The sequence below is a fragment of the Oncorhynchus clarkii genome, chromosome 2 (assembly GCF_045791955.1).
Source record: "Oncorhynchus clarkii lewisi isolate Uvic-CL-2024 chromosome 2, UVic_Ocla_1.0, whole genome shotgun sequence".
In the NCBI taxonomy this organism is placed as follows: domain Eukaryota; kingdom Metazoa; phylum Chordata; class Actinopteri; order Salmoniformes; family Salmonidae; genus Oncorhynchus; species Oncorhynchus clarkii.
This window is the reverse complement of record NC_092148.1, coordinates 80,858,912-80,885,367: the sequence shown is the minus strand read 5'-3', so window position 1 is coordinate 80,885,367 and position 26,456 is coordinate 80,858,912. Positions and strand designations below refer to the sequence as shown.

The 26,456-nt window shown below is 47.6% G+C and overlaps 1 protein-coding gene across 4 annotated transcripts in view; it reads right to left on the bottom strand.

The window, feature by feature from the left end:
• LOC139382741 (WT1 transcription factor a) overlaps positions 1-26,456 on the bottom strand; it is a 29,184-nt gene extending 2,728 nt beyond the window's left edge. Inside the window, exons 1-8 of one of the 4 annotated variants that reach the window (XM_071126867.1) lie at positions 25,677-26,185; positions 21,750-21,866; positions 20,604-20,706; positions 6,588-6,671; positions 2,517-2,616; positions 723-867; positions 517-606; positions 145-228 (exon numbers count right to left, since the gene is read on the bottom strand). In XM_071126867.1, the coding sequence (XP_070982968.1) occupies positions 145-228; positions 517-606; positions 723-867; positions 2,517-2,616; positions 6,588-6,671; positions 20,604-20,706; positions 21,750-21,866; positions 25,677-26,076 (1,123 nt within the window). In that variant the 5' untranslated portion in view covers positions 26,077-26,185. Of the gene's footprint in view, positions 1-135; positions 229-516; positions 607-722; positions 868-2,516; positions 2,617-6,587; positions 6,672-20,603; positions 20,707-21,749; positions 21,867-25,676 lie in introns of all 4 variants that reach the window. The other 3 variants (XM_071126860.1, XM_071126885.1, XM_071126876.1) reach the window with 3 other exon arrangements.

Genomic DNA, 26,456 nt, shown 5'->3' with positions numbered 1-26,456 from the left:
ACATATCCTTGACTCGTTGAAACACTGTACCCCCAAAGCCTTGAGCTCTACATACTGGTTGTTCATGAAACGTACCTAACTAAGTTCTAAGCAGAAAAGAGATAAGTAGATGTGTAAAAATAAACGTTTACGCACTTGTTTTACCTGTATGAGTCCGGGTGTGGGTCTTAAGGTGGTCAGACCGCGAGAACTTTCTCTGACACGTCTCGCACTGGAACGGTTTAACCCCTAGGCACACACAGAGAGAGACAGACAGAGTAGAGCACAGGCCAGGAGGGAAGCCATTGCAAAGGGAACCTGAGTTATAGTGTTCCATTAACAATAGAGAGGGCAGAGAGATGGAGGGAGCTCAAACAGAGAGAGAGGGAAAATAAATAAGAGAAAGAGAAAGAGAGAGAGGGAAAATAAATAAGAGAAAATGAAAGAGAGAGAGGGAAAATAAATAAGAGAAAATGAAAGAGAGAGAGGGAAAATAAATAAGAGAAAATGAAAGAGAAAAAGAGAGAAAGGGCAAACCTGTGTGTCTTCGCTGGTGTCTCTTGAGCTGGTCTGACCTGGAGAACCTTCGTCCACAGTCGGTAAAGTCACACTGGTAGGGCTTCTCACCTGGAGGGAGGGCAGAGGGGAACACAGAGTGGGCTTTGGTACAGCGAGACCTGGATCACTGATACACTAGTCTGTTAGTGTAATAGGGTTTGATCTATGGTTGCCCTGGCTCTTACCTGTGTGTTTCCTGCCGTGCATTTGCAGGTGGGACAGCTTGAAGTATCGTTTGTTGCAGCCAGGATATGCACACATGAATGGCCTCTTCTCATTGGTCTCTGAGCGAACAATGGCTGGAGCGATACCTGGCACCCGTCGGACATCCTGTGATGTGGCGCGCACACACGCCCACACACGGACACACACGCACACGCATACACACACGCGCACGCACGCACACACACACGCACACACACACACATAGTAAGCAATGGTACAGGTTTAGAACCATAACATATCATATAAAGAGATAACAGTAACTAAGCTACCTACTAGACTATCACAGCAAAAGGTAACTCAAAAATAATGACCAATTAAAAAAGGCCAAGGCAAAAGAAGTGTGATTATCTCGCTAACGGAGGCTCATTATACTAGAATTAGCCGTAAAACGAGCGCTCAAATGAACTCCATGCCACTGATTTAGTCTCTAAACGTAAGCCGTTAGTCACGGACGTTAGGCAGACCCCATCTCAGTTGTCCATGCCCCCCTGTACTCCTCCCCTTCTTCAACCCCCCAGACCCTGAAACCCATCTGATGTTCATTAGGAGGCTCTTAGTGTAATGGGCTCTGTGGACACTGGCAGTCTAAATAATAGTGTTAGCAGCCTATTGATAAGTAAATGATTTCAGTGTTTTATAGCACTGCTGTACTGCCTGCCTTGTTCCTTATCTAGACACCAACACTTCACAGAGGGGGCAGAGCCAATGTTGGGATTGTCCAATAAAAGGCTTTCTGAGCACCAACACACTTTTTAATTGTGTCCACTTAGACCTGACATTCAAAACATAGAGCTTTTCATACCATACATTTCAAATGTTTCATCCAAGTATGTATTTTTTGTGAATGAGGTTTTCCTGGTTTAATTTGAAAACAATGAGAAGGGAGTGAGAATAGGTCTGGAGAATCTCTGCTCTCTGTGTTTTAAAGCTGCCGACGGACACTAACTAAGATCTAAGGATTTATTAACATGGGCCTGCGTATGGAAACTATCTTTATTGTTCATGGATTTCTTGAAAGTGATTCCTCTTCCCTTTTCTTCCTGAGATGCCTTTTAAATGTCCCAACTATTCTGGCATTCTGCTCACTGCGTCAGGCTCTTTCCTCCTTCTTCTCTTTCTTCACTCTTTCGATCTCTCTCTCTCTACTCTACCTCTCTAGTCTCTCCCACCTCCTCCTCCTCTTCTGCCAGCACCCGTGCAGTGCCTGGACTTGGCAGTAGAGGATGACCTTGTTCTGGCATTTAGGGAGTGTGTGTGTGTGTGTGTGTGTGTGTGTGTGTGTGTGTGTGTGTGTGTGTGTGTGTGTGTGTGTGTGTGTGTGTGCGTGCGTGCGTGCGTGCGTGCGTGTTCATGCGAGAATATGTGTCTGTGCTCCTTGTGCCGACCTTGGCCCTGAGCACATAAGGAAAGTTATGTACGGAGAGTAGGAATCAGAGTGTGACCTGGGTGTGAAGAATCCATGAGAGGAGAGAACTGACCTGCATGCCTCTGAAGATGCCATGGGTGTGAGAGAAGAGAACTGACCTGCATGCCTCTGAAGATGCCGTGGGTGTGAGAGGAGAGAACTGACCTGCATGCCTCTGAAGATGCAGTGGGTGTGAGAGAAGAGAACTGACCTGCATGCCTCTGAAGATGCAGTGGGTGTGAGAGGAGAGAACTGACCTGCATGCCTCTGAAGATGCCGTGGATGTGAGAGGAGAGAACTGACCTGCATGCCTCTGAAGATGCAGTGGGTGTGAGAGGAGAGAACTGACCTGCATGCCTCTGAAGATGCCGTGGGTGTGGATGCGGTACTGGGTGCTGCAGCTATACACCATGGGAGGGTTGGGGTCACTTTCATAACCCGTAGCATGGCTGTCCACAAACAGGAAGACACAAGAGCATTTTCAGTGAGGAATGATGTGACCATTTTCTATTTTGTCTGCCAAATTACAACTCACATAAAAGCTGAAGTTCAAGAGCATTCAGCAGCTTCAGGGCCATGAAAAACGGCAGAGTGGAAGTCAAGAAAATGTAGGATGCAATGTAGGATGCAATGTAGGATGCAATGTAGGATGAATGCCTATTATTTTCACGTTGTTAAATGTACTGTAAAACTGCAGTAAATGGTCCCTCTTGAAAAGGGTCTCCCTATCCTAAATAAAACTTGTCATTTAGGAGTTTAGCACTCTTCATCTAGCTAAGCCAGGTTCAGCAAAGTTGCATTGGCATTGTATTTCAATAGCATGCACAGTAGGTAAAAGCCCAGAATAAATAAATGCCGCGAGATCACCATAACTTGTTTTGACATAGGAGCAAATTGCTCTATGCCTCACAGTGCAGTATATTCACCTAAAGCATCCAAAGTGGAACTCGGAGGAAAGACAAAAGGTTAACTTCCTGTCATTCACAGATTTATTCGTAAGGCTAGGCCTCTCTCTCTGACCCTGGATTAACACACGTTCAAGCTGCATACTATATTAGTTTTCCTCAGTAAATAAGGGCTTGTCTTAGTAAATCAAAGAGGAACTGGTTAGCACCGCAAGACATGGTTGTCACCCACCTACTACTCTCAATCAAATAGAGGTACAGGATAAGGACATAGCACAAAAGTACCATGATCCATTGTAGTATATCCAGAAATATGAAATATGTATGAAACATAGTTTAGGTATCGTGTGCGATCCTTTGTATTGTGTACTAGCCTACTTGTTTTAGAAATGGAAATGTTTTCTGAACACTTATTAACCCATCACAAACTGAAGGTAACAAACTGGTAGCCTCTGAAAGTATTAACTGAAGATGGTTCAGTTACGTACAGTACACTGCAGCTACAGCATTTCAAGACAGCTACGGTTCACATTTAGTCCCATAATATCCAGACGGCTTATATCTGTCATTAGTTTTAAAAAGCAGTCATTCTTCTATTTCAGGGAAGGAGGGTTTGTATCTGGTACAGTTAAATTATCAATACATGGTTGAGAGGGCATAAAGCAGTCTTTGTCTCTGCTCTTTCCAAGGACAGCCGGAGTGGAGACAGTGAAGCTGCATGCTGCAATAAATCTCCCCACAGATCATTCACTCATTCATTGTGGCGCTTAACACCTCAGGCTCACGTTAACATATACAGTCAGAGCCTGGGGAAGGAGATGCGGCTGGGGAGGGAGACAGGGCTGGGGAGGGAGACAGGGCTGGGGAGGGAGACGAGGCTGGGGAGGGGATGGAGACGAGGCTGGGGAGGGAGACGAGGCTGGGGAGGGAGACAGGGCTGGGGAGGGAGACGAGGCTGGGGAGGGGAGGGAGACGAGGCTGGGGAGGGAGACGAGGCTGGGGAGGGAGACAGGGCTGGGGAGGGAGACAGGGCTGGGGAGGGAGACAGGGCTGGGGAGGGAGACAGGGCTGGGGAGGGAGACAGGGCTGGGGAGGGAGACGAGGCTGGGGAGGGAGACGAGGCTGGGGAGGGGAGGGAGACGAGAGTGGGGAGGGAGACCAGGCTGGGGAGGGAGACAGGGCTGGGGAGGGAGACAGGCCTGGGGAGGGGAGGGAGACAGGGCTGGGAAGGGAGACGAGGCTGGGGAGGGGAGGGAGACTGGGCTGGGAAGGGAGACGAGGCAGGGGAGGGAGACGGGGCTGGGGAGGGAGACAGGGCTGGGGAGGGGAGGTAAACGGGGCTGGGGACGGAGATGGGGCTGGGGAGGGAGACAAGGCTGTGGAGGGAAACGGGGCTAGGGATGGAGACTGGGCTGGGGAGCAAGATGGGGCTGGGGAGGGAGACAGGGCTGGGGAGGGAGGGGAGGCTGGGGAGGGGAGGGAGACAGGGCTGGGAAGGGAGACAAGGCTGGGGAGGGGAGTGAGAGGGGACTGGGGAGGGAGACAGGGCGGGGGAGGGGAAGGAGACGGGCTGGGGAGGGAGACTGGGCTGGGGAAGGAGACAGGGCTGGGGAGGGGGACGGGGCTGAAGGGGGCGAGGCTGGGGACGGAGATGGGGCTGGAGGGGGGCGAGGCTGAGGAGGGAGACTGGGTTGGGGAGGGAAACTGGGCTTTGGAGGGGAGGGCGATAGGGCTGGGGAGGGAGACTGTGCTTGGGAGGGAGATGAGGCTGGGGAGGGAGATGAGGCTGGGGATGGTGACAGGGCTGGGGAGGGTGTCAGGGCTGGGGAGGGTGATTGGGGAGTGGTGGCGTTTATCTGGAAGAGGCACATGCATACTTTGCCGTGCGTTCCTTGAGATGAGACTAATTTTCCACAGCCTAAGCACTAGAGTCCCTCTCATTTAGAAGCAGATTAATCATTCAGTCACCCCGGCCTCTGCTGGCTTTTTCGGGGAGGTGGTGGAAGGGTCAGACCCTCCCCTCCAGTCTAACTAAGCCCTGGCTCTGGAGCCCAGGCTGGAGGATCCCAGGGGGAAAGCCTACTGATCTACTTCCACTACTCCCCAGTGCAGAGCCCTTCCCCTCTGTTACATGTCCCACCATGGTCAAGGTTGATGCCCCACACGGGAAAATTATAGCAGGATACATTTCCCAGCCAGGACAGACAAAACAGAGAGGCTAATTTAACATGCACACAATCTCCGGAGAAAACAGACAGAAACAGAGGGAGGGTTCGGGAGGAGGGGAGGAGGGGAGTTAGAAAAAGAGGGACACTGAAAATGACAACAAAGCAAGAATGAAAGAGGACCTTTTCATTAGAGCAGTAAAGCAAGTGAAAATGTGATGTTTCCCCCTCAACTAGAGACAGTGATGTAGTGATAAGGAAATAAGTAGGTTAACTCTGATCACCGTTGTGTGAAAAAAGTAACGCTACCTATATTTACTCCCTATACTTACTCCCTATACTTTCTCCCTATATTTACTCCCTATATTTACTCCCTATACTTTCTCCCTATATTTACTCCCTATATTTACTCCCTATACTTTCTCCCTATATTTACTCCCTATATTTACTTCCTATACTTTCTCCCTATACTTACTCCCTATACTTACTCCCTATATTTACTCCCTATATTTACTCCCTATACTTTCTGCCAATACTTACTCTCTATATTTACTCCCTATATTCACTCCCTATACTTACTCCTTATATTTACTCCGTATACTTTCTCCCTATACTTTCTGCCAATAATTACTCCCTATATTTACTCCCTATAATGACTCCCTATACTTACTCCTTATATTTACTCTGTATACTTTCTCCCTATACTTTCTGCCAAAACTTACGCCCTATATTTACTCCCTATACTTTTGTGTATGTGTGTGCGTGTCTGTGTGTGTGTGTGTGTGTGTGTGTGCGTGTGTGTGTATGTGTGTGTGTGTGTGTGTGTGTGTGTGTGTGTGTGTGTGTGCGTGCGTGCGTGCGTGCGTGCGTGCGTGCGTGTGTGTGTGTGTGTGTGTGTGTGTGTGTGTGTGTGTGTGTGTGTGTGTGTGTGTGTGTGTGTGTGTGTGTGTGTGTGTGTGTGTGTGTGTGTGTGTGTGTGTGTGTGTGTGTGTGTGTGTGTGTGTGTGTGTGTGTGTGTGTGTGTGTGTGTGCCAGAGAGCTAAGAGAAAAGAAAAAACAACCCATATGTGACATGTGACATCTGTGATAGAGGGAATATTTTTTCTTTCTAATCACCTCAGTGAGAAATGATGTATTTCACAGGCCCCCTGTGGAGCCTCACTCTGCTACTAAATCAAATATTTAAACAATGCCAGTGAGTGTTCAAATGTGTGATTTAATGAAGGGAGCCCTCCACCCCCAACAACCACCCCCTCTCTCCGCTATTCTGAGACTAGTGCAGATTAATGACTGTTAATCCCGATCAAAGAGGAATGTTTCAGATGACAGGAGCGGGTCACGTCGACATACCTCTTAATGGTGGAAGCCAGCGTGCTAACAGGGTTCCATGCCATGCATTCCAGCTGAGATGCCATTTGGTATAAATTATCACTGCTGGGATTTAAACAAATAAAAAACATTTTTAGGAATTTTTCCTTGGGACAACGTGGTACCACTGTTTTCAGTGTAGACAAGCACCACAGGAGAGTCAGAGAATTATCAAATGTGGCCCCATCTATACAGGTTCATCCTGGGCAACGGCTCATGAATGTTCCACAGAATCAGGATCCACCCACACTAACACCAACAGGGTGATGTGTTAACCATAGACCTCCATAGCCCTCCAACCCTCAGATCCAAATAACCATCTGTTATTAAGCGTCTGGCTCCAGGATCATTAGTTAAACTGCCAGGTGCTTTCCCAAACACATACTTTAGATGTATCACTGCCGCCCCTGACATCACATCGTTTTATCATACCACAAGAACAGCTCACTATAGTGGGATGCTCTGGTGCCTGGTACCCTGTACACTGAAGGTAGCCTACACTCTGTCTAGTGATTCAAGTACGTACAGTACAGTGTTCTGTAGAGTTTCACTTCAAATCAATTCAACTATTTGGAGGACAGAGGGTTAAAGGATGATGAGGGTTAAAAGATGATGAGGGTTAAAGGATGATGAGGGTTAAAGGATGATGAGGGTTAAAGGATGATGAGGGTTAAAAGATGATGAGGGTTAAAGGATGATGAGGGTTAAAGGATGATGAGGGTTAAAGGATCCTGAGGGTTAAAGGATGATGAGGGTTAAAAGATGATGAGGGTTAAAGGATGATGAGGGTTAAAGGATGATGAGGGTTAAAGGATGATGAGGGTTAAAAGATGATGAGGGTTAAAGGATGATGAGGGTTAAAGGATGATGAGGGTTAAAGGATGATGAGGGTTAAAGGATGATGAGGGTTAAAAGATGATGAGGGTTAAAGGATGATGAGGGTTAAAGGATGATGAGGGTTAAAGGATGATGAGGGTTAAAAGATGATGAGGGTTAAAGGATGATGAGGGTTAAAAGATGATGAGGGTTAAAGGATGATGAGGGTTAAAGGATGATGAGGGTTAAAGGATGATGAGGGTTAAAGGATGATGAGGGTTAAAAGATGATGAGGGTTAAAAGATGATGAGGGTTAAAGGATCCTGAGGGTTAAAAGATGATGAGGGTTAAAGGATGATGAGGGTTAAAGGATGATGAGGGTTAAAAGATGATGAGGGTTAAAGGATGATGAGGGTTAAACGATGATGAGGGTTAAAGGATGATGAGGGTTAAACGATGATGAGGGTTAAAGGATTTTTTAAATTGTTTTTATTTTTTTTATTTCACCCTTATTTAACCAAGTAGGCTAGTCGAGAACAAGTTCTCATTTACAACTCCGACCTGGCCAAGATAAAGCAAAGCAGTGCAACAAAAACAACAACACAGAGTTACACAGAAACAAACGTACAGTTAATAACACAATAGAAAAATATATGTACAGTGTGTGCAAATATAGAAGAGTAGGGAGGTAAGGCAATAAATAGGCCCTAGCGGCGAAAGAAATGACAATTTAGCATTAATAATGGAGTGATAGATGTGCAGATGATGAATGTGCAAGTATAGATACTGGGTTGCAAAAGAGCAAGAGGGTAAGTAATCATATTCGGATGAGGTAGTCGGTGTGCTATTTACAGATTGGCTGTGTACAGGTACAGTGATCGGTAAGTTGCTCTGACAGCTGATGCTTAAAGTTAGTGAGGGAGATATAAGACTCCAGCTTCAGAGATTTTTGCAATTTGTTCCGGTCATTGGCAGCAGAGAACTGGAAGGAAAGGCGGCCAAAGGAAGTGTTTGCTTTGGGGATGACCAGCGCAATATACCTGCTGGAGCGCGTGCTACAGGTGGGTGTTGCTATGGTGACCAGTGAGCTGAGATAAGGCGGGGCTTTACCTAGCAAAGACTTATAGATGACCTGGAGCCAGTGGGTTTGGCGATGGATATGTAGTGAGGGCCAGCCAACAAGAGCATACAGGTCGCAGTGGTGGGTAGTATATGGGGCTCTGGTGATAAAACGGATGGCACTGTGATAGACTACATCCAGTTTGCTGAGTAGGGTGTTGGGGGCTATTTTGTAAATGACATCACAGAAGTCAAGGATCGGTAGGATAGTCAGTTTTACAAGGGTAAGTTTGGCGGCATGAGTGAAGGAGGCATTGTTGCGAAATAGGAAGCTGATTCTAGATTTCATTTTGGATTGGAGATGCTTAATGTAAGTCTGGAAGGAGAGTTTACAGTCTAACCAGACACCTAGGTATTTGTAGTTGTCCACATATTCTAGGTCAGAACCGTCCAGAGTAGTGACGCTAGTCTGGCGGGAGGGTGCGGGCAGCAATTGGTTGAAGGGCATGCATTTAGTTTTACTAGCATTTAAAAGCTGTTGGAGGCCACGGAAGGAGTGTTGTATGGCGTTGAAGCTCGTTTGGAGGTTTGTTAACACAGTGTCCAAAGAAGGGCCAGATGTATAGAGAATGGTGTCGTCTGCGTAGAGGTGGATCAGAGAATCACCAGCAGCAAGAGCGACATCATTGATATATACAGAGAAGAGTCGGCCCAAGAATGTAACCCTGTGGCACCACCATAGAGACTTCCAGAGGTCCGGACAAGTCGAAAGCCTTGGCCAGGTCGATGAAGACTGCTGCACAGTACTGTCTTTTATCGATGTTGGTTATGATATCGTTTAGGACCTTGTGCGTGGCTGAGGTGCACCCATGACCAGCTCGGAAACCAGATTGCATAGTGGAGAAGGTACGGTGGGATTCAAAATGGTTGATGATCTGTTTATTAACTTGGCTTTAGAAGATTTTAGAAGGGCAGGGCTGGCTGGATATAGGTCTATAACAGTTTGGGTCTAGAGTGTCTACCCCTTTAAAGAGGGGGATGACCGTGGCAGCTTTCCAATCTTTGGGGATCTCAGACGATACGAAAGAGAAGTTGAATAGGATGATAGGGTTGAAGGATGATGAGGGTTGAAGGATGATAGAGTGTTAAAGGATTATGAGGGTTGAAGGATGATTAGGGTTGAATGATGACAGAGGGTTAAAGGATGATGAGGGTTAAAGGATGATGAGGGTTAAAGGATGATGAAGGTTAAAGGATGATAGAGTGTTAAAGGATGATGAGGGTTGAAGGATGATGAGGGTTGAAGAATGACAGAGGGTTGAAGGATGATGAGGGTTGAAGGATGATTAGGGTTGAAGAATGACAGAGGGTTAAAGGATGATGAGGGTTGAAGGATAATGAGGTTTGAAGGATGATGAAGAGTGTATCCATTAGCACCTCTAATGGGAACTTTGCAGTCTAAACCAGTACTGTACATGGTAGGTTGGTAGGTAGAGTCCTCTATGAACAGCTCTATACATACCTGAGATTTTCATCTCTTGAGAAAATAATCAAATGCAGGGGTGTTTTGGTGTAAGCGGCTCTAAAGTTTCAGTCATCGTCCTCTACACCACTGCTTCCCAAAGGAACTTTGTCCCTGGTTCCCTGGTTCTTAGTTTCATAAGTGGATGTGTTTTTATTTCATGTATTTCCAAAATGTTAAAAAGTGCATAACTGCCGTCTGACTGTATAAATACAGCGCTGTTGGTACCGGGCATTTGATTAGAGAGCGGCTTAGCGGTTTGATTTGAGGATTCCCAGCCCCTTCCCTTCCACAGCAGATATCAGGCTGTTTATGACAGCAGGAGGAGCAGAGCCTGCAGAATGAGGCTTCCAGCACAAATATCCAGTCTGACTAACACACTTTTATCAAGTCCTATTCCCTTATTTTGAATCTTTATGTTCCCTGGAGCTGAAAACAAAATGTTAAAGGTATTCAAAGAATGCAAGCTAATTTTGTGCCATCTCAAGGCGAGGGAGTAAACAGTTGTGTAAGGTTACACTGGGGTTCTCTCCCCTCAGAGAACAGTGAGCTACTTATCAGTAGAAGGAATTCAACATTGGCCTAAGACTGGAAACCAGTAGTGTTTACACCACTTATCTTGGCCTGCTGAGCACTGCTCCCATTCTCTGTCTGGACAACTGTGATTCATTTATCTGGACATGGTCTTCATCCATACCATCTACATACTGTATTTAACTATTTAACTCAATGAAACAAACTTAAAATATGAATAAAACACAGTAAATATGCTATTATCTTATTCTTTGTCAGGTCGTGAATGCGATTTGAATAAGCGGTGAATGGATTCAGTCCAATGGAACGTTTTGAGAGTATAATACAGTACAAACATGATAAATGCCTTTCTTTAGATCATTTCCTGGATGGAAATCAGTACAGTCTCGTACTTCCAACTTCCTGCCACTGTTACTTCACTTCCTCCTTCCTCTAGCCACTCGGAGTGCTCAATGGCAGAGTGACTTCTCCACATTTAATTTTAGAACTATGTTGATGATGATTATTGTCTTCTATGACGGCAGCACAACCTTGGCCAGTCAGGACAGCTATAAAGGTGCAGCTTCCTGACCCCCTTTAACCAGTGGTGTAAAGTACTTAAGTAAAATTACTTTAAAGTACTACTTAAGTAGTTTTTGTTGAGTATCTGTACTTTACTTTACTATTTATAATTTTGATAACTTTTACTTTTACTCCACTACATTCCTAAAGAAAATAATGTACTATTTACTCCTTACATTTTCCTTGACACCAAAAAGTACTCATTACATTTTGAATGCTTAGCAGGACAGGACAATTGTCTAATTCACGCACCTATCAAGAGAACATCCCTGGTGAGTCCTACTGCCTCTGATATGGCAGACTCGCTAAACACAAATGCTTAGTTTGTAAATGAGTCTGATTGTTGAAGTGTTCCCCTGGCTATCCGTAAATTTAAAAACAAGAATATCGTACAGTCTGGGTTGCTTGATATCAGGAATTTGAAATGATTCATACTTTTACTTTTGATACTTAAGTATTTTTTTGCGAATACATTTACTTTTGATACTTAAGTATATTTAAAACCAAATACTTTTAGACTTACTCAAGTAGTATTTTACTGGGTGACTTTCACTTTTACTTGAGTAATTTTCTTTTAAAGGTATATTTACTTTTACTCAAGTATGATAATTGGGTACATTTTCCAACACTGTCTTTAACTAACTTCAATGACTAGAATCATCAAAACTATATTTGTTTAATAAGATGTCTGCATGTTAGACTGCTTTGTAACGGATAGGAGTGGGGCTAAGGCGAGTGATAGGAGTGGGGCTAAGGTGACGGATAGGAGTGGGGCTAAGGTGAGTGATAGAAGTGGGGCTAAGGTGAGTGATAGAAGTGGAGCTAAAGTGAGTGATAGAAGTGGGGCTAAGGTGAGTGATAGAAGTGGGGCTAAGGTGACGGATAGGAGTGGGGCTTCGGTGACTGGCAGGGGTGGGGCTTAGGTGATAGATAGGAGTGGGGCTTCGGTGACTGGCAGGGGTGGGGCTTAGGTGAGTGATAGGAGTGGGGCTAAGGTGAGTGATAGGAGTGGAGCTTAGGTGATTGATAGGAGTGGGGCTAAGGTGACAGATAGGAGTGAGGCTAAGGTGAGTGATAGGAGTGGGGCTAAGGTGACGGATAGGAGTGGGGCTAAGGTGAGTGATAGGAGTGGGGCTAAGGTGACGGATAGGAGTGGGGCTAAGGTGACGGATAGGAGTAGGGCTAAGGTGAGTGATAGGATTGGGGCTAAGGTGAGTGATAGAAGTGGGGCTACGGTGAGTGATAGAAGTGGGGCTAAGGTGAGTGATAGAAGTGGGGCTACGGTGAGTGATAGGAGTGGGGCTTCGGTGACTGGCAGGGGTGGGGCTTAGGTGATAGATAGGAGTGGGGCTTCGGTGACTGGCAGGGGTGGGGCTTAGGTGAGTGATAGGAGTGGGGCTAAGGTGACGGATAGGAGTGGGGCTTAGGTGAGTGATAGGAGTGGGGCTAAGGTGACAGATAGGAGTGGGGCTAAGGTGAGTGATAGGAGTTGGGCTAAGGTGACAGATAGGAGTGGGGCTAAGGTGAGTGATAGGAGTTCGGCTAAGGTGACGGATAGTAGTGGGGCTAAAGTGAGTGATTGGAGTGGGGCTAAGGTGACGGATAGGAGTGGGGCTAAGGTGACGGATAGGAGTGGGGCTAAGGTGAGTGATAGGAGTGGGGCTAAGGTGACGGAGAGTAGTGGGGCTAAGGTGACGGGTAGGAGTGGGGCTAAGGTGACGGATAGGAGTGGGGCTAAGGTGAGTGATAGGAGTGGGGCTAAGGTGACAGATAGGAGTGGGGCTAAGGTGAGTGATAGGAGTGGGGCTAAGGTGACGGATAGGAGTGGGGCTAAGGTGACGGATAGGAGTGGGGCTAAGGTGACGGAGAGTAGTGGGGCTAAGGTGACGGATAGGAGTGGGGCTAAGGTGAGTGATAGGAGTGGGGCTAAGGTGACAGATAGGAGTGGGGCTAAGGTGAGTGATAGGAGTGGGGCTAAGGTGACGGATAGGAGTGGGGCTAAGGTGAGTGATAGGAGTGGGGCTAAGGTGATGGATAGGAGTGGGGCTTAGGTGAGTGATAGGAGTGGGGCTAAGGTGAGTGATAGGAGTGGGGCTAAGGTGACAGATAGGAGTGGGGCTAAGGTGAGTGATAGGAGTGGGGCTAAGGTGACAGATAGGAGTGGGGCTAAGGTGAGTGATAGGAGTGGGGCTAAGGTGACGGATAGGAGTGTGGCTAAGGTGAGTGATAGGAGTGGGGCTAAGGTGACGAATAGGAGTGGGGCTAAGGTGAGTGATAGGAGTGGGGATAAGGTGACGGATAGGAGTGGGGCTAAGGTGAGTGATAGGAGTGGGGCTAAGGTGACGGATAGGAGTGGGGCTAAGGTGAGTGATAGGAGTGGGGCTAAGGTGACGGATAGGAGTGGGGCTAAGGTGAGTGATAGGAGTGGGGCTAAGGTGAGTGATAGAAGTGGGGCTACGGTGAGTGATAGGAGTGGGGCTTCGGTGACTGGCAGGGGTGGGGCTTAGGTGATAGATAGGAGTGGGGCTTCGGTGACTGGCAGGGGTGGGGCTTAGGTGAGTGATAGGAGTGGGGCTAAGGTGACGGATAGGAGTGGGGCTTAGGTGAGTGATAGGAGTGGGGCTAAGGTGACAGATAGGAGTGGGGCTAAGGTGAGTGATAGGAGTTGGGCTAAGGTGACAGATAGGAGTGGGGCTAAGGTGAGTGATAGGAGTTCGGCTAAGGTGATGGATAGGAGTGGGGCTAAGGCGAGTGATAGGAGTGGGGCTAAGGTGACGGATAGGAGTGGGGCTAAGGTGAGTGATAGAAGTGGGGCTAAGGTGAGTGATAGAAGTGGAGCTAAAGTGAGTGATAGAAGTGGGGCTAAGGTGAGTGATAGAAGTGGGGCTAAGGTGACGGATAGGAGTGGGGCTTCGGTGACTGGCAGGGGTGGGGCTTAGGTGATAGATAGGAGTGGGGCTTCGGTGACTGGCAGGGGTGGGGCTTAGGTGAGTGATAGGAGTGGGGCTAAGGTGACAGATAGGAGTGGGGCTAAGGTGAGTGATAGGAGTTGGGCTAAGGTGACAGATAGGAGTGGGGCTAAGGTGAGTGATAGGAGTTCGGCTAAGGTGATGGATAGGAGTGGGGCTAAGGCGAGTGATAGGAGTGGGGCTAAGGTGACGGATAGGAGTGGGGCTAAGGTGAGTGATAGAAGTGGGGCTAAGGTGAGTGATAGAAGTGGAGCTAAAGTGAGTGATAGAAGTGGGGCTAAGGTGAGTGATAGAAGTGGGGCTAAGGTGACGGATAGGAGTGGGGCTTCGGTGACTGGCAGGGGTGGGGCTTAGGTGATAGATAGGAGTGGGGCTTCGGTGACTGGCAGGGGTGGGGCTTAGGTGAGTGATAGGAGTGGGGCTAAGGTGATGGATAGGAGTGAGGCTAAGGTGAGTGATAGGAGTGGGGCTAAGGTGACGGATAGGAGTGGGGCTAAGGTGAGTGATAGGAGTGGGGCTAAGGTGACGGATAGGAGTGGGGCTAAGGTGACGGATAGGAGTAGGGCTAAGGTGAGTGATAGGAGTGGGGCTAAGGTGACGGATAGGAGTGTGGCTAAGGTGAGTGATAGGAGTGGGGCTAAGGTGACGAATAGGAGTGGGGCTAAGGTGAGTGATAGGAGTGGGGATAAGGTGACGGATAGGAGTGGGGCTAAGGTGAGTGATAGGAGTGGGGCTAAGGTGACGGATAGGAGTGGGGCTAAGGTGAGTGATAGGAGTGGGGCTAAGGTGACGGATAGGAGTGGGGCTAAGGTGAGTGATAGGAGTGGGGCTAAGGTGATGGATAGGAGTGGGGCTTAGGTGAGTGATAGGAGTGGGGCTAAGGTGAGTGATAGGAGTGGGGCTAAGGTGACAGATAGGAGTGGGGCTAAGGTGAGTGATAGGAGTGGGGCTAAGGTGACAGATAGGAGTGGGGCTAAGGTGAGTGATAGGAGTGGGGCTAAGGTGACGGATAGGAGTGTGGCTAAGGTGAGTGATAGGAGTGGGGCTAAGGTGACGAATAGGAGTGGGGCTAAGGTGAGTGATAGGAGTGGGGATAAGGTGACGGATAGGAGTGGGGCTAAGGTGAGTGATAGGAGTGGGGCTAAGGTGACGGATAGGAGTGGGGCTAAGGTGAGTGATAGGAGTGGGGCTAAGGTGACGGATAGGAGTGGGGCTAAGGTGAGTGATAGGAGTGGGGCTAAGGTGACGGATAGGAGTGGGGCTAAGGTGATGGATAGGAGTGGGGCTAAGGCGAGTGATAGGAGTGGGGCTAAGGTGACGGATAGGAGTGGGGCTAAGGTGAGTGATAGAAGTGGGGCTAAGGTGAGTGATAGAAGTGGAGCTAAAGTGAGTGATAGAAGTGGGGCTAAGGTGAGTGATAGAAGTGGGGCTAAGGTGACGGATAGGAGTGGGGCTTCGGTGACTGGCAGGGGTGGGGCTTAGGTGATAGATAGGAGTGGGGCTTCGGTGACTGGCAGGGGTGGGGCTTAGGTGAGTGATAGGAGTGGGGCTAAGGTGATGGATAGGAGTGAGGCTAAGGTGAGTGATAGGAGTGGGGCTAAGGTGACGGATAGGAGTGGGGCTAAGGTGAGTGATAGGAGTGGGGCTAAGGTGACGGATAGGAGTGGGGCTAAGGTGACGGATAGGAGTAGGGCTAAGGTGAGTGATAGGATTGGGGCTAAGGTGACGGAGAGGAGTGGGGCTAAGGTGAGTGATAGAAGTGGGGCTACGGTGAGTGATAGGAGTGGGGCTTCGGTGACTGGCAGGGGTGGGGCTTAGGTGATAGATAGGAGTGGGGCTTCGGTGACTGGCAGGGGTGGGGCTTAGGTGAGTGATAGGAGTGGGGCTAAGGTGACGGATAGGAGTGGGGCTTAGGTGAGTGATAGGAGTGGGGCTAAGGTGACAGATAGGAGTGGGGCTAAGGTGAGTGATAGGAGTTGGGCTAAGGTGACAGATAGGAGTGGGGCTAAGGTGAGTGATAGGAGTTCGGCTAAGGTGACGGATAGTAGTGGGGCTAAAGTGAGTGATTGGAGTGGGGCTAAGGTGACGGATAGGAGTGGGGCTAAGGTGACGGATAGGAGTGGGGCTAAGGTGAGTGATAGGAGTGGGGCTAAGGTGACGGAGAGTAGTGGGGCTAAGGTGACGGGTAGGAGTGGGGCTAAGGTGACGGATAGGAGTGGGGCTAAGGTGAGTGATAGGAGTGGGGCTAAGGTGACAGATAGGAGTGGGGCTAAGGTGAGTGATAGGAGTGGGGCTAAGGTGACGGATAGGAGTGGGGCTAAGGTGACGGATAGGAGTGGGGCTAAGGTGACGGAGAGTAGTGGGGCTAAGGTGACGGATAGGAGTGGGGCTAAGGTGAGTGATAGGAGTGGGGCTAAGGTGACAGATAGGAGTGGGGCTAAGGTGAGTGATAGGAGTGGGGCTAAGGTGACGGATAGGAGTGGGGCTAAGGTGAGTGATAGGAGTGGGGCTAAGGTGATGGATAGGAGTGGGGCTTAGGTGAGTGATAGGAGTGGGGCTAAGGTGAGTGATAGGAGTGGGGCTAAGGTGACAGATAGGAGTGGGGCTAAGGTGAGTGATAGGAGTGGGGCTAAGGTGACAGATAGGAGTGGGGCTAAGGTGAGTGATAGGAGTGGGGCTAAGGTGACGGATAGGAGTGTGGCTAAGGTGAGTGATAGGAGTGGGGCTAAGGTGACGAATAGGAGTGGGGCTAAGGTGAGTGATAGGAGTGGGGATAAGGTGACGGATAGGAGTGGGGCTAAGGTGAGTGATAGGAGTGGGGCTAAGGTGACGGATAGGAGTGGGGCTAAGGTGAGTGATAGGAGTGGGGCTAAGGTGACGGATAGGAGTGGGGCTAAGGTGAGTGATAGGAGTGGGGCTAAGGTGACGGATAGGAGTGGGGCTAAGGTGATGGATAGGAGTGGGGCTAAGGCGAGTGATAGGAGTGGGGCTAAGGTGACGGATAGGAGTGGGGCTAAGGTGAGTGATAGAAGTGGGGCTAAGGTGAGTGATAGAAGTGGAGCTAAAGTGAGTGATAGAAGTGGGGCTAAGGTGAGTGATAGAAGTGGGGCTAAGGTGACGGATAGGAGTGGGGCTTCGGTGACTGGCAGGGGTGGGGCTTAGGTGATAGATAGGAGTGGGGCTTCGGTGACTGGCAGGGGTGGGGCTTAGGTGAGTGATAGGAGTGGGGCTAAGGTGATGGATAGGAGTGAGGCTAAGGTGAGTGATAGGAGTGGGGCTAAGGTGACGGATAGGAGTGGGGCTAAGGTGAGTGATAGGAGTGGGGCTAAGGTGACGGATAGGAGTGGGGCTAAGGTGACGGATAGGAGTAGGGCTAAGGTGAGTGATAGGATTGGGGCTAAGGTGACGGAGAGGAGTGGGGCTAAGGTGAGTGATAGAAGTGGGGCTACGGTGAGTGATAGGAGTGGGGCTTCGGTGACTGGCAGGGGTGGGGCTTAGGTGATAGATAGGAGTGGGGCTTCGGTGACTGGCAGGGGTGGGGCTTAGGTGAGTGATAGGAGTGGGGCTAAGGTGACGGATAGGAGTGGGGCTTAGGTGAGTGATAGGAGTGGGGCTAAGGTGACAGATAGGAGTGGGGCTAAGGTGAGTGATAGGAGTTGGGCTAAGGTGACAGATAGGAGTGGGGCTAAGGTGAGTGATAGGAGTTCGGCTAAGGTGACGGATAGTAGTGGGGCTAAAGTGAGTGATTGGAGTGGGGCTAAGGTGACGGATAGGAGTGGGGCTAAGGTGACGGATAGGAGTGGGGCTAAGGTGAGTGATAGGAGTGGGGCTAAGGTGACGGAGAGTAGTGGGGCTAAGGTGACGGGTAGGAGTGGGGCTAAGGTGACGGATAGGAGTGGGGCTAAGGTGAGTGATAGGAGTGGGGCTAAGGTGACAGATAGGAGTGGGGCTAAGGTGAGTGATAGGAGTGGGGCTAAGGTGACGGATAGGAGTGGGGCTAAGGTGACGGATAGGAGTGGGGCTAAGGTGACGGAGAGTAGTGGGGCTAAGGTGACGGATAGGAGTGGGGCTAAGGTGAGTGATAGGAGTGGGGCTAAGGTGACAGATAGGAGTGGGGCTAAGGTGAGTGATAGGAGTGGGGCTAAGGTGACGGATAGGAGTGGGGCTAAGGTGAGTGATAGGAGTGGGGCTAAGGTGATGGATAGGAGTGGGGCTTAGGTGAGTGATAGGAGTGGGGCTAAGGTGAGTGATAGGAGTGGGGCTAAGGTGACAGATAGGAGTGGGGCTAAGGTGAGTGATAGGAGTGGGGCTAAGGTGACAGATAGGAGTGGGGCTAAGGTGAGTGATAGGAGTGGGGCTAAGGTGACGGATAGGAGTGTGGCTAAGGTGAGTGATAGGAGTGGGGCTAAGGTGACGAATAGGAGTGGGGCTAAGGTGAGTGATAGGAGTGGGGATAAGGTGACGGATAGGAGTGGGGCTAAGGTGAGTGATAGGAGTGGGGCTAAGGTGACGGATAGGAGTGGGGCTAAGGTGAGTGATAGGAGTGGGGCTAAGGTGACGGATAGGAGTGGGGCTAAGGTGAGTGATAGGAGTGGGGCTAAGGTGACGGATAGGAGTGGGGCTAAGGTGATGGATAGGAGTGGGGCTAAGGCGAGTGATAGGAGTGGGGCTAAGGTGACGGATAGGAGTGGGGCTAAGGTGAGTGATAGAAGTGGGGCTAAGGTGAGTGATAGAAGTGGAGCTAAAGTGAGTGATAGAAGTGGGGCTAAGGTGAGTGATAGAAGTGGGGCTAAGGTGACGGATAGGAGTGGGGCTTCGGTGACTGGCAGGGGTGGGGCTTAGGTGATAGATAGGAGTGGGGCTTCGGTGACTGGCAGGGGTGGGGCTTAGGTGAGTGATAGGAGTGGGGCTAAGGTGATGGATAGGAGTGAGGCTAAGGTGAGTGATAGGAGTGGGGCTAAGGTGACGGATAGGAGTGGGGCTAAGGTGAGTGATAGGAGTGGGGCTAAGGTGACGGATAGGAGTGGGGCTAAGGTGACGGATAGGAGTAGGGCTAAGGTGAGTGATAGGATTGGGGCTAAGGTGACGGAGAGGAGTGGGGCTAAGGTGACTGGCAGGAGTGGGGCTAAGGTGACGGATAGGAGTGGGGCTAAGGTGACGGATAGGAGTGGGGCTAAGGTGAGTGATAGGAGTGGGGCTGAGGTGAGTGATAGGAGTGGGGCTAAGGTGACGGATAGGAGTGGGGCTAAGGTGAGTGATAGGAGTGGGGCTAAGGTGACAGATAGGAGTGGGGCTAAAGTGAGTGATAGAAGTGGTGCTAAGGTGAGTGATAGAAGTGGGGCTACGGTGAGTGATAGGAGTGGGGCTTCGGTGACTGGCAGGGGTGGGGCTTAGGTGATAGATAGGAGTGGGGCTAAGGTGAGTGATAGGATTGGGGCTAAGGTGACGGAGAGGAGTGGGGCTAAGGTGACTGGCAGGAGTGGGGCTAAGGTGACGGATAGGAGTGGGGCTAAGGTGACGGATAGGAGTGGGGCTAAGGTGAGTGATAGGAGTGGGGCTGAGGTGAGTGATAGGAGTGGGGCTAAGGTGACGGATAGGAGTGGGGCTAAGGTGAGTGATAGGAGTGGGGCTAAGGTGACAGATAGGAGTGGGGCTAAAGTGAGTGATAGAAGTGGTGCTAAGGTGAGTGATAGAAGTGGGGCTACGGTGAGTGATAGGAGTGGGGCTTCGGTGACTGGCAGGGGTGGGGCTTAGGTGATAGATAGGAGTGGGGCTTCGGTGACTGGCAGGGGTGGGGCTTAGGTGAGTGATAGGAGTGGGGCTAAGGTGACGGATAGGAGTGGGGCTTAGGTGAGTGATAGGAGTGGGGCTAAGGTGACAGATAGGAGTGGGGCTAAGGTGAGTGATAGGAGTTCGGCTAAGGTGACGGATAGTAGTGGGGCTAAAGTGAGTGATTGGAGTGGGGCTAAGGTGACGGATAGGAGTGGGGCTAAGGTGACGGATAGGAGTGGGGCTAAGGTGAGTGATAGGAGTGGGGCTAAGGTGACGGAGAGTAGTGGGGCTAAGGTGACGGAGAGTAGTGGGGCTAAGGTGACGGATAGGAGTGGGGCTAAGGTGACGGATAGGAGTGGGGCTAAGGTGAGTGATAGGAGTGGGGCTAAGGTGACAGATAGGAGTGGGGCTAAGGTGAGTGATAGGAGTGGGGCTAAGGTGACGGATAGGAGTGGGGCTAAGGTGAGTGATAGGAGTGGGGCTAAGGTGAGTGATAGGAGTGGGGCTAAGGTGACGAATAGGAGTGGGGCTAAGGTGAGTGATAGGAGTGTGGCTAAGGTGACGTATAGGAGTGGGGCTAAGGTGACGGATAGGAGTGGGGCTAAGGTGACGGATAGGAGTGGGGCTAAGGTGAGTGATAGGAGTGTGGCTAAGGTGACGGATAGGAGTGGGGCTAAGGTGAGTGATAGAAGTGGGGCTAGGGAGGGATGTGATGTCAGGTATGGGCAAGTGAGTCTACCGTAGTGGGGCTGCTCCAGTACTCACCTGTTGTAAGGGTTCCTCAGCAGTAGGGCTTGGCTGCCTGTACAGCTGTCTGATGGGGTGTGGCATCCATACACGGGTGGAGGGACAGAATATGGCTGCTCACCTACACAAGCAAAATACATTTATCACCCACCAACTCCACTGATTGAGAATTAAAACAGTGCGATGGTATATTAAGGAGTGCTTCACAACTGCACAGAGGTAAGTTTCCTGATAGATGTGTAGCCAACTTTATACTGTCTGGGTCTGGAAGTATCACATTAACCACAAAGCTTTCAGGAAACTCATCCCTGGTCCAATGGAGCTGTTTGTCTGACAGCGCCTCCTCTGAAAAAAAATATCCTGAGAGGGACATTGAGAAAGAAACCTCTGAACTGTGTCTGAATAAAGACAACACTTCTAAAAACAAGAGGCTGTTCTTTGAAGCCGTAAAGCACACAGACTATTTTTGATTTTTCAAAGTGCAAATGAAGGATCACTGCTTTGGCTCTGCCTCCACGTGTTGTGAATGGGTCCCAGGGCAGTTCTAAACATTCCAAAAACCTTGTATTGCCGTTTCCTCCAGTTATCATTTCTATACAGAGAGCCCACGATTTACAACATCACAGTAATACAATTAGCAACACACACATCCGGCTGCTTACTAACAGCAGGACCATGGATGAAGAAAAGGACAATAAAGAAAAAGATGCTATTAATTTATGACAGTGACGTGAAGGTCAGTGTAAGACTTAACCTCACAGTGACTTTAAGATGGAGGCCACTCCCTAGGTGAGGAGTACAGAGTTCACAATACACATGTTTACCATGCAGAATCCTCTGTGGAAAAGGTTCTACCTAGAACCAAAAAGGGTTCTTCAAAGGGTTCTCCTATGGGGACAGCCAAGAGACCCTTTTAGGTTCTAGATGGCACCTTTTATTCTAAGACTGTGCATCCACATACACACATATGAATGCTCACATACACCCGCACACCCGCTCACACACACCCCGCACACACGCACACCTGCACACACACACACACACACGCACACACACACACACACACACACACACGCACGCACGCACGCACGCACGCACGCACGCACACACACACACACACACACACACACAAACAAACATTGCAGTAATCTAGGTGTTGTTTACCCATACTGGTCTGCTGAGCTAGGGAGTTTTCATCTTTAAAGGAGTGGCTGAGGAACTGGGAGGAGTGATGTGTGGGAGTGTGACCGTAATTAGTGGCACCATCGAAAGCACTGTAACCTGTAAACACAAAGAAGAAAGGTTTAAAAAAACTAAATGAATAATTCCAAGACTTTCAGAACATGGAAGTAGATAAAAATGTTAGCTCACTGGCTAACATTCAGCGCCTTGACCCTTTGTGCTGCATATGTAGGTAAATTCCCTCCCTTCCCCAGTAACCCCTGCATTGGGGTGAGAGTGAAAGGCTCCTGAGTGAAAACAAACTGTGGGAGGACACTGGAGGGCTGACACCAGAATCATGCCTATGTCTGACCCAGGGTGGGACACCAGATCATCAATCACACACCAGCAAACAGCAACGCCATTAATTACACACCAGCTAACAGCAACGCCATTAATTACACACCAGCACAACTTTCACCAGCGGCCCAGCAGGGTTAACTCAAAACTCATTAAAGAGCTCTATTTGTCTTCCATCCCTGTCTGACTGACTGAGTAGAGGACTGATCCCCATCACATTACACAGGGCTGGTCTGGGTCACAGTGGGCATAGTGAAGGGCACTGCCTAGGCAGTTTGTGTGCAAGGCAGTGTCCTCACCTTAGACCAGTCTGCTTTACGCACTGCAGTACAGTGGGATGTGAAGAAATACCAAATGCACTTACAAAGTGACATGACATTTTTCCTATATCTCTTCTAAAATATAATGTTTATTTGTTGGTTTATTTGTTGTTTTGATGGTTATAAACTTCTTATAAATCATTGTGAAATATATTATGAACCATTCACAAGCCATTGATTTTGAGGACCCGTAATCAAAGCTAAACCACTGAACAATGACCTTAAGGGTATTACTTACAGTATCTATGTATCTAGTACCTAGTATCATACTTACAGTATCTATGTATCCAGTATCTAGTATCTATGTATCCAGTATCTAGTATCATACTTACAGTATCTATGTATCCAGTATCTAGTATCATACTTACAGTATCTATGTATCCAGTATCTAGAATCATACTTACAGTATCTATGTATCCAGTATCTAGTATCATACTTACAGTATCTATGTATCCAGTATCTAGTATCTATGTATCCCGTATCTAGTATCATACTTACAGTATCTATGTATCCAGTATCTAGTATCTATGTATCCAGTATCTAGTATCATACTTACAGTATCTATGTATCCAGTATCTAGTATCATACTTACAGTATCTATGTATCCAGTATCTAGAATCATACTTACAGTATCTATGTATCCAGTATCTAGTATCTATGTATCCAGTATCTAGTATCATACTTACAGTATCTATGTATCCAGTATCTAGAATCATACTTACAGTATCTATGTAATAATACATGTTGAAGTTATACCGACTCCCAAAGTGTTAACTTGCTACAGAAGCCGTTGTGAATAGTCAACTCATAACCTAATTAATAGTCAACTCATAACCTAATTAATAGTCAACTCATAACCTAATTAATAGTCAACTCATAACCTAATTAATAGTCAACTCATAGCCTAATTAATAGTCAACTCATAACCTAATTAATAGTCAACTCATAACCTAATTAATAGTCAACTCATAACCTAATTAATAGTCAACTCATAACCTAATTAATAGTCAACTCATAGCCTAATTAATAGTCAACTCATAACCTAATTAATAGTCAACTCATAACCTAATTAATAGTCAACTCATAACCTAATTAATAGTCAACTCATAACCTAATTATGTCAACTCATAACCTAATTATGTCAACTCATAACCTAATTAATAGTCAGACGCCAAGTGTCTAATTCTATAAATTAGTGCTTTCATAAATAAAAACACATTTTACAGTGACTATAGATATACTGTAGATATTAATACACTTCAGAATTCCATCTGTGATTCCCCAGTAATTGTATTTCGATAAGCGACTTCTTCTTCTTTTTACTGTGCATTCTGACAAAGCAGGCGAAAGTAGCCTACAAATCTTGAAAGAATACTTCAAGAAATATTGTTATGCTTTTACATACTATTACAGAATTGACATGTATTACAAATGTCACCCAGCATGGTAAATTAAGGGAACTCATTTATAAAACTGTGTGACAACGGAATATCTGAATGATAAGCCTACTTAAAAACAATACTTTAATTAAGAAATCTAAACATAATAAAAGGGGAATGCTCTGAAGGGTAACGTAACGCTCTGAAGGGTAACGTAACGCTCTGAAGGGTAACACAAATATTTTCCCTTTTGGATCATTGTGTACAAGGAAAGTGCCTACAATAATTCCTTAACTACTTTATCCTCATGTTCTCCTCTTCCACTCAAGGAAACTCAACACGCACACGTGGAATTACACAAGCACAAGTACATTGGCAAAACAGACCCAAATACACACATAATGCCTGTCCTCACACTAACTAGTTTGGACTGTGTCGTTTCGCATGGTAACCGTAAACAGATCACGAGTACAGTGGATTCTCCCTCAGTGAGCCTCAGTGTATTATCAGTATCTAGTGAGTGACCCGCCTGAGATTTAGCCAGGGCTTGTTTTCACTGCTTGTCCAGGCACAGGAGGGGTATGATAAGGGGATTGAAGTTTGGATGAGCCCTTTGATACTGATGTTAGTTGTAATTAATCCGACATTAAAAGTGCAGACAGGTTACATTTGGGGTGTGAGCACGGGTGACCTCAGTAGCCCTGAAGAGAAATCCTAAAGCTTGACTACAAATAGCTGTCTTAATAATAACACTTTTTTTTAAACTTGGCAATCAGGAGCCAGGTAGATGTCACTCACAATTGTTCAGCTTCAGATAATATTCTACTGATTTAAGGAGTTATACTGAGATTAGTTTATGTCAATTTACTACAAGTTCACATTTTCTGTCATCACCGAGAATTTTTTTCCCTTCATTTATATTAATTTAGTATAATATTCTATAGCCTATACAGTAGCTACAGTATATGCCATGGCTAATTAATGGTTCAGTTCATCATAACAATGATTCCATTAATTATGAATGTTTAGTATGTGTACCTTTTCAACCCCAAGACTCCTAAACATTTGTATTTGCAACAATCAATTGAAATAAAACCACAAGTCCACAATTTCTTTGAAAACTGTACACTCTCATATGATCAGTTTAACTATAAGACAGAGATCAAATTGTGTGTCCACTTTTAAGGAAAAAAATCTATTCTGTTTGAAAATAATTTGGGTTAAAATTACACATTCATTTAAAAGCAATGTCAGAAGTTCATAATATAATTCCTAATGAAAATGACTGACTATAGCATATACTAATGACAAATCATTTAAACAGTACAAAGTTCAAATAACTTAAAAGTTCTTATAAGGAAATAATGAAAACAGCATAGCAAATGCAGATATTTTCTACATTGTAAACTAATGTCAACAAATTGTCATTGTACTGTGCTGGCAATAAGATCAGTTATTTCACTGACATACATACTAGCAAAATAAAACACAAGCTTCACCTGAGAAAATGTCATCCTCGATATGAGCTTGACATTCTAAATGTATTTATTGTTTTCAGGTCTACCTATCATTCCTTTGTTTGTTTATTGATCATGAACTAGACACAGCTGTACATCACCAGAGTTAACAGAAACAGTCGGCAGGGAAATAGTCATTGAAGCATAAAAACATAAAAGTGCAATAACTGTACAGCATGATAGAAAAGTACTAGAAGTATACCAACTGTTGAAACTACAAAGACCATAATGAACATTACTAAACAAATGCCATATTTCTGTGACTGAAAATATTTAATTAACCAAATATCAAGTCCTAGTGCAACCACAATAACATTTTAATACACTAATCTCCAGATTAGATATTGATCTTACCCTGGTTCCTGGAAGAGGGCTGGGTGTCCATACAATTGGTCAGGTAGGGTGCGTTGCTGAACATCCTTGGCTGGCTTGGTGGGGGCTGACTGGGTGGAGGGGGGGCCCCGAAGGCCCCGTACCTGCAGGCCCCTGTGCCAGTGAACTGGCCAGAGAAGTGCAGGGTGAAGGCACTCAGACCACAGTGAGGGTCCTCCTGGGGATCCCCAGAGCTCCAGCTGGGCTCCTGTTTGATGAAGGAGTGGGGGGCCAGCGAGCTGTAGGGGGCGCCAGTGTGGAAGTCCAGTACAGGGCCCCACTGAGGGGCACTGCTGACGGGCAGGGTACAGTTCCCATTCCCCCCTGGCAGAGCTGGCACCGGGGGCAGCAGGGCGTTGAGGTCACGTACGTCTGAGCCCATCTCTGTTGGAGCAACCGCACCTGGAAACCAGTCTGTCCAAAAACCCGACAGGATCGCTCTGAAAACGGACCTAAGTCTTCTTCGGCGTTCTGATGTACCGGCTCCTGGTTCTGTGGAAACTTAAGTCCAACAAAGCTTCATTGTTGCATTGAAAGACAGCTTTTTTAAAGGAAAACACACACAATTCCCCCCAAACGAAAGTCGAAACAATAGAACGTGTCTGTTTTGTGTGCTGTGGTAGATAGTCCATGTAGTGGAGAGAGGTCTGTCTGGATGTCTAACCTGGGGAGCGTTCTCTCAGCTCTGTCAATGGAGGAGAAAGAGTGGGAGAGGAAGAGAGGAGGAGGGGGGTAGCCCTCTATTCCTTTACTCATGCGTCT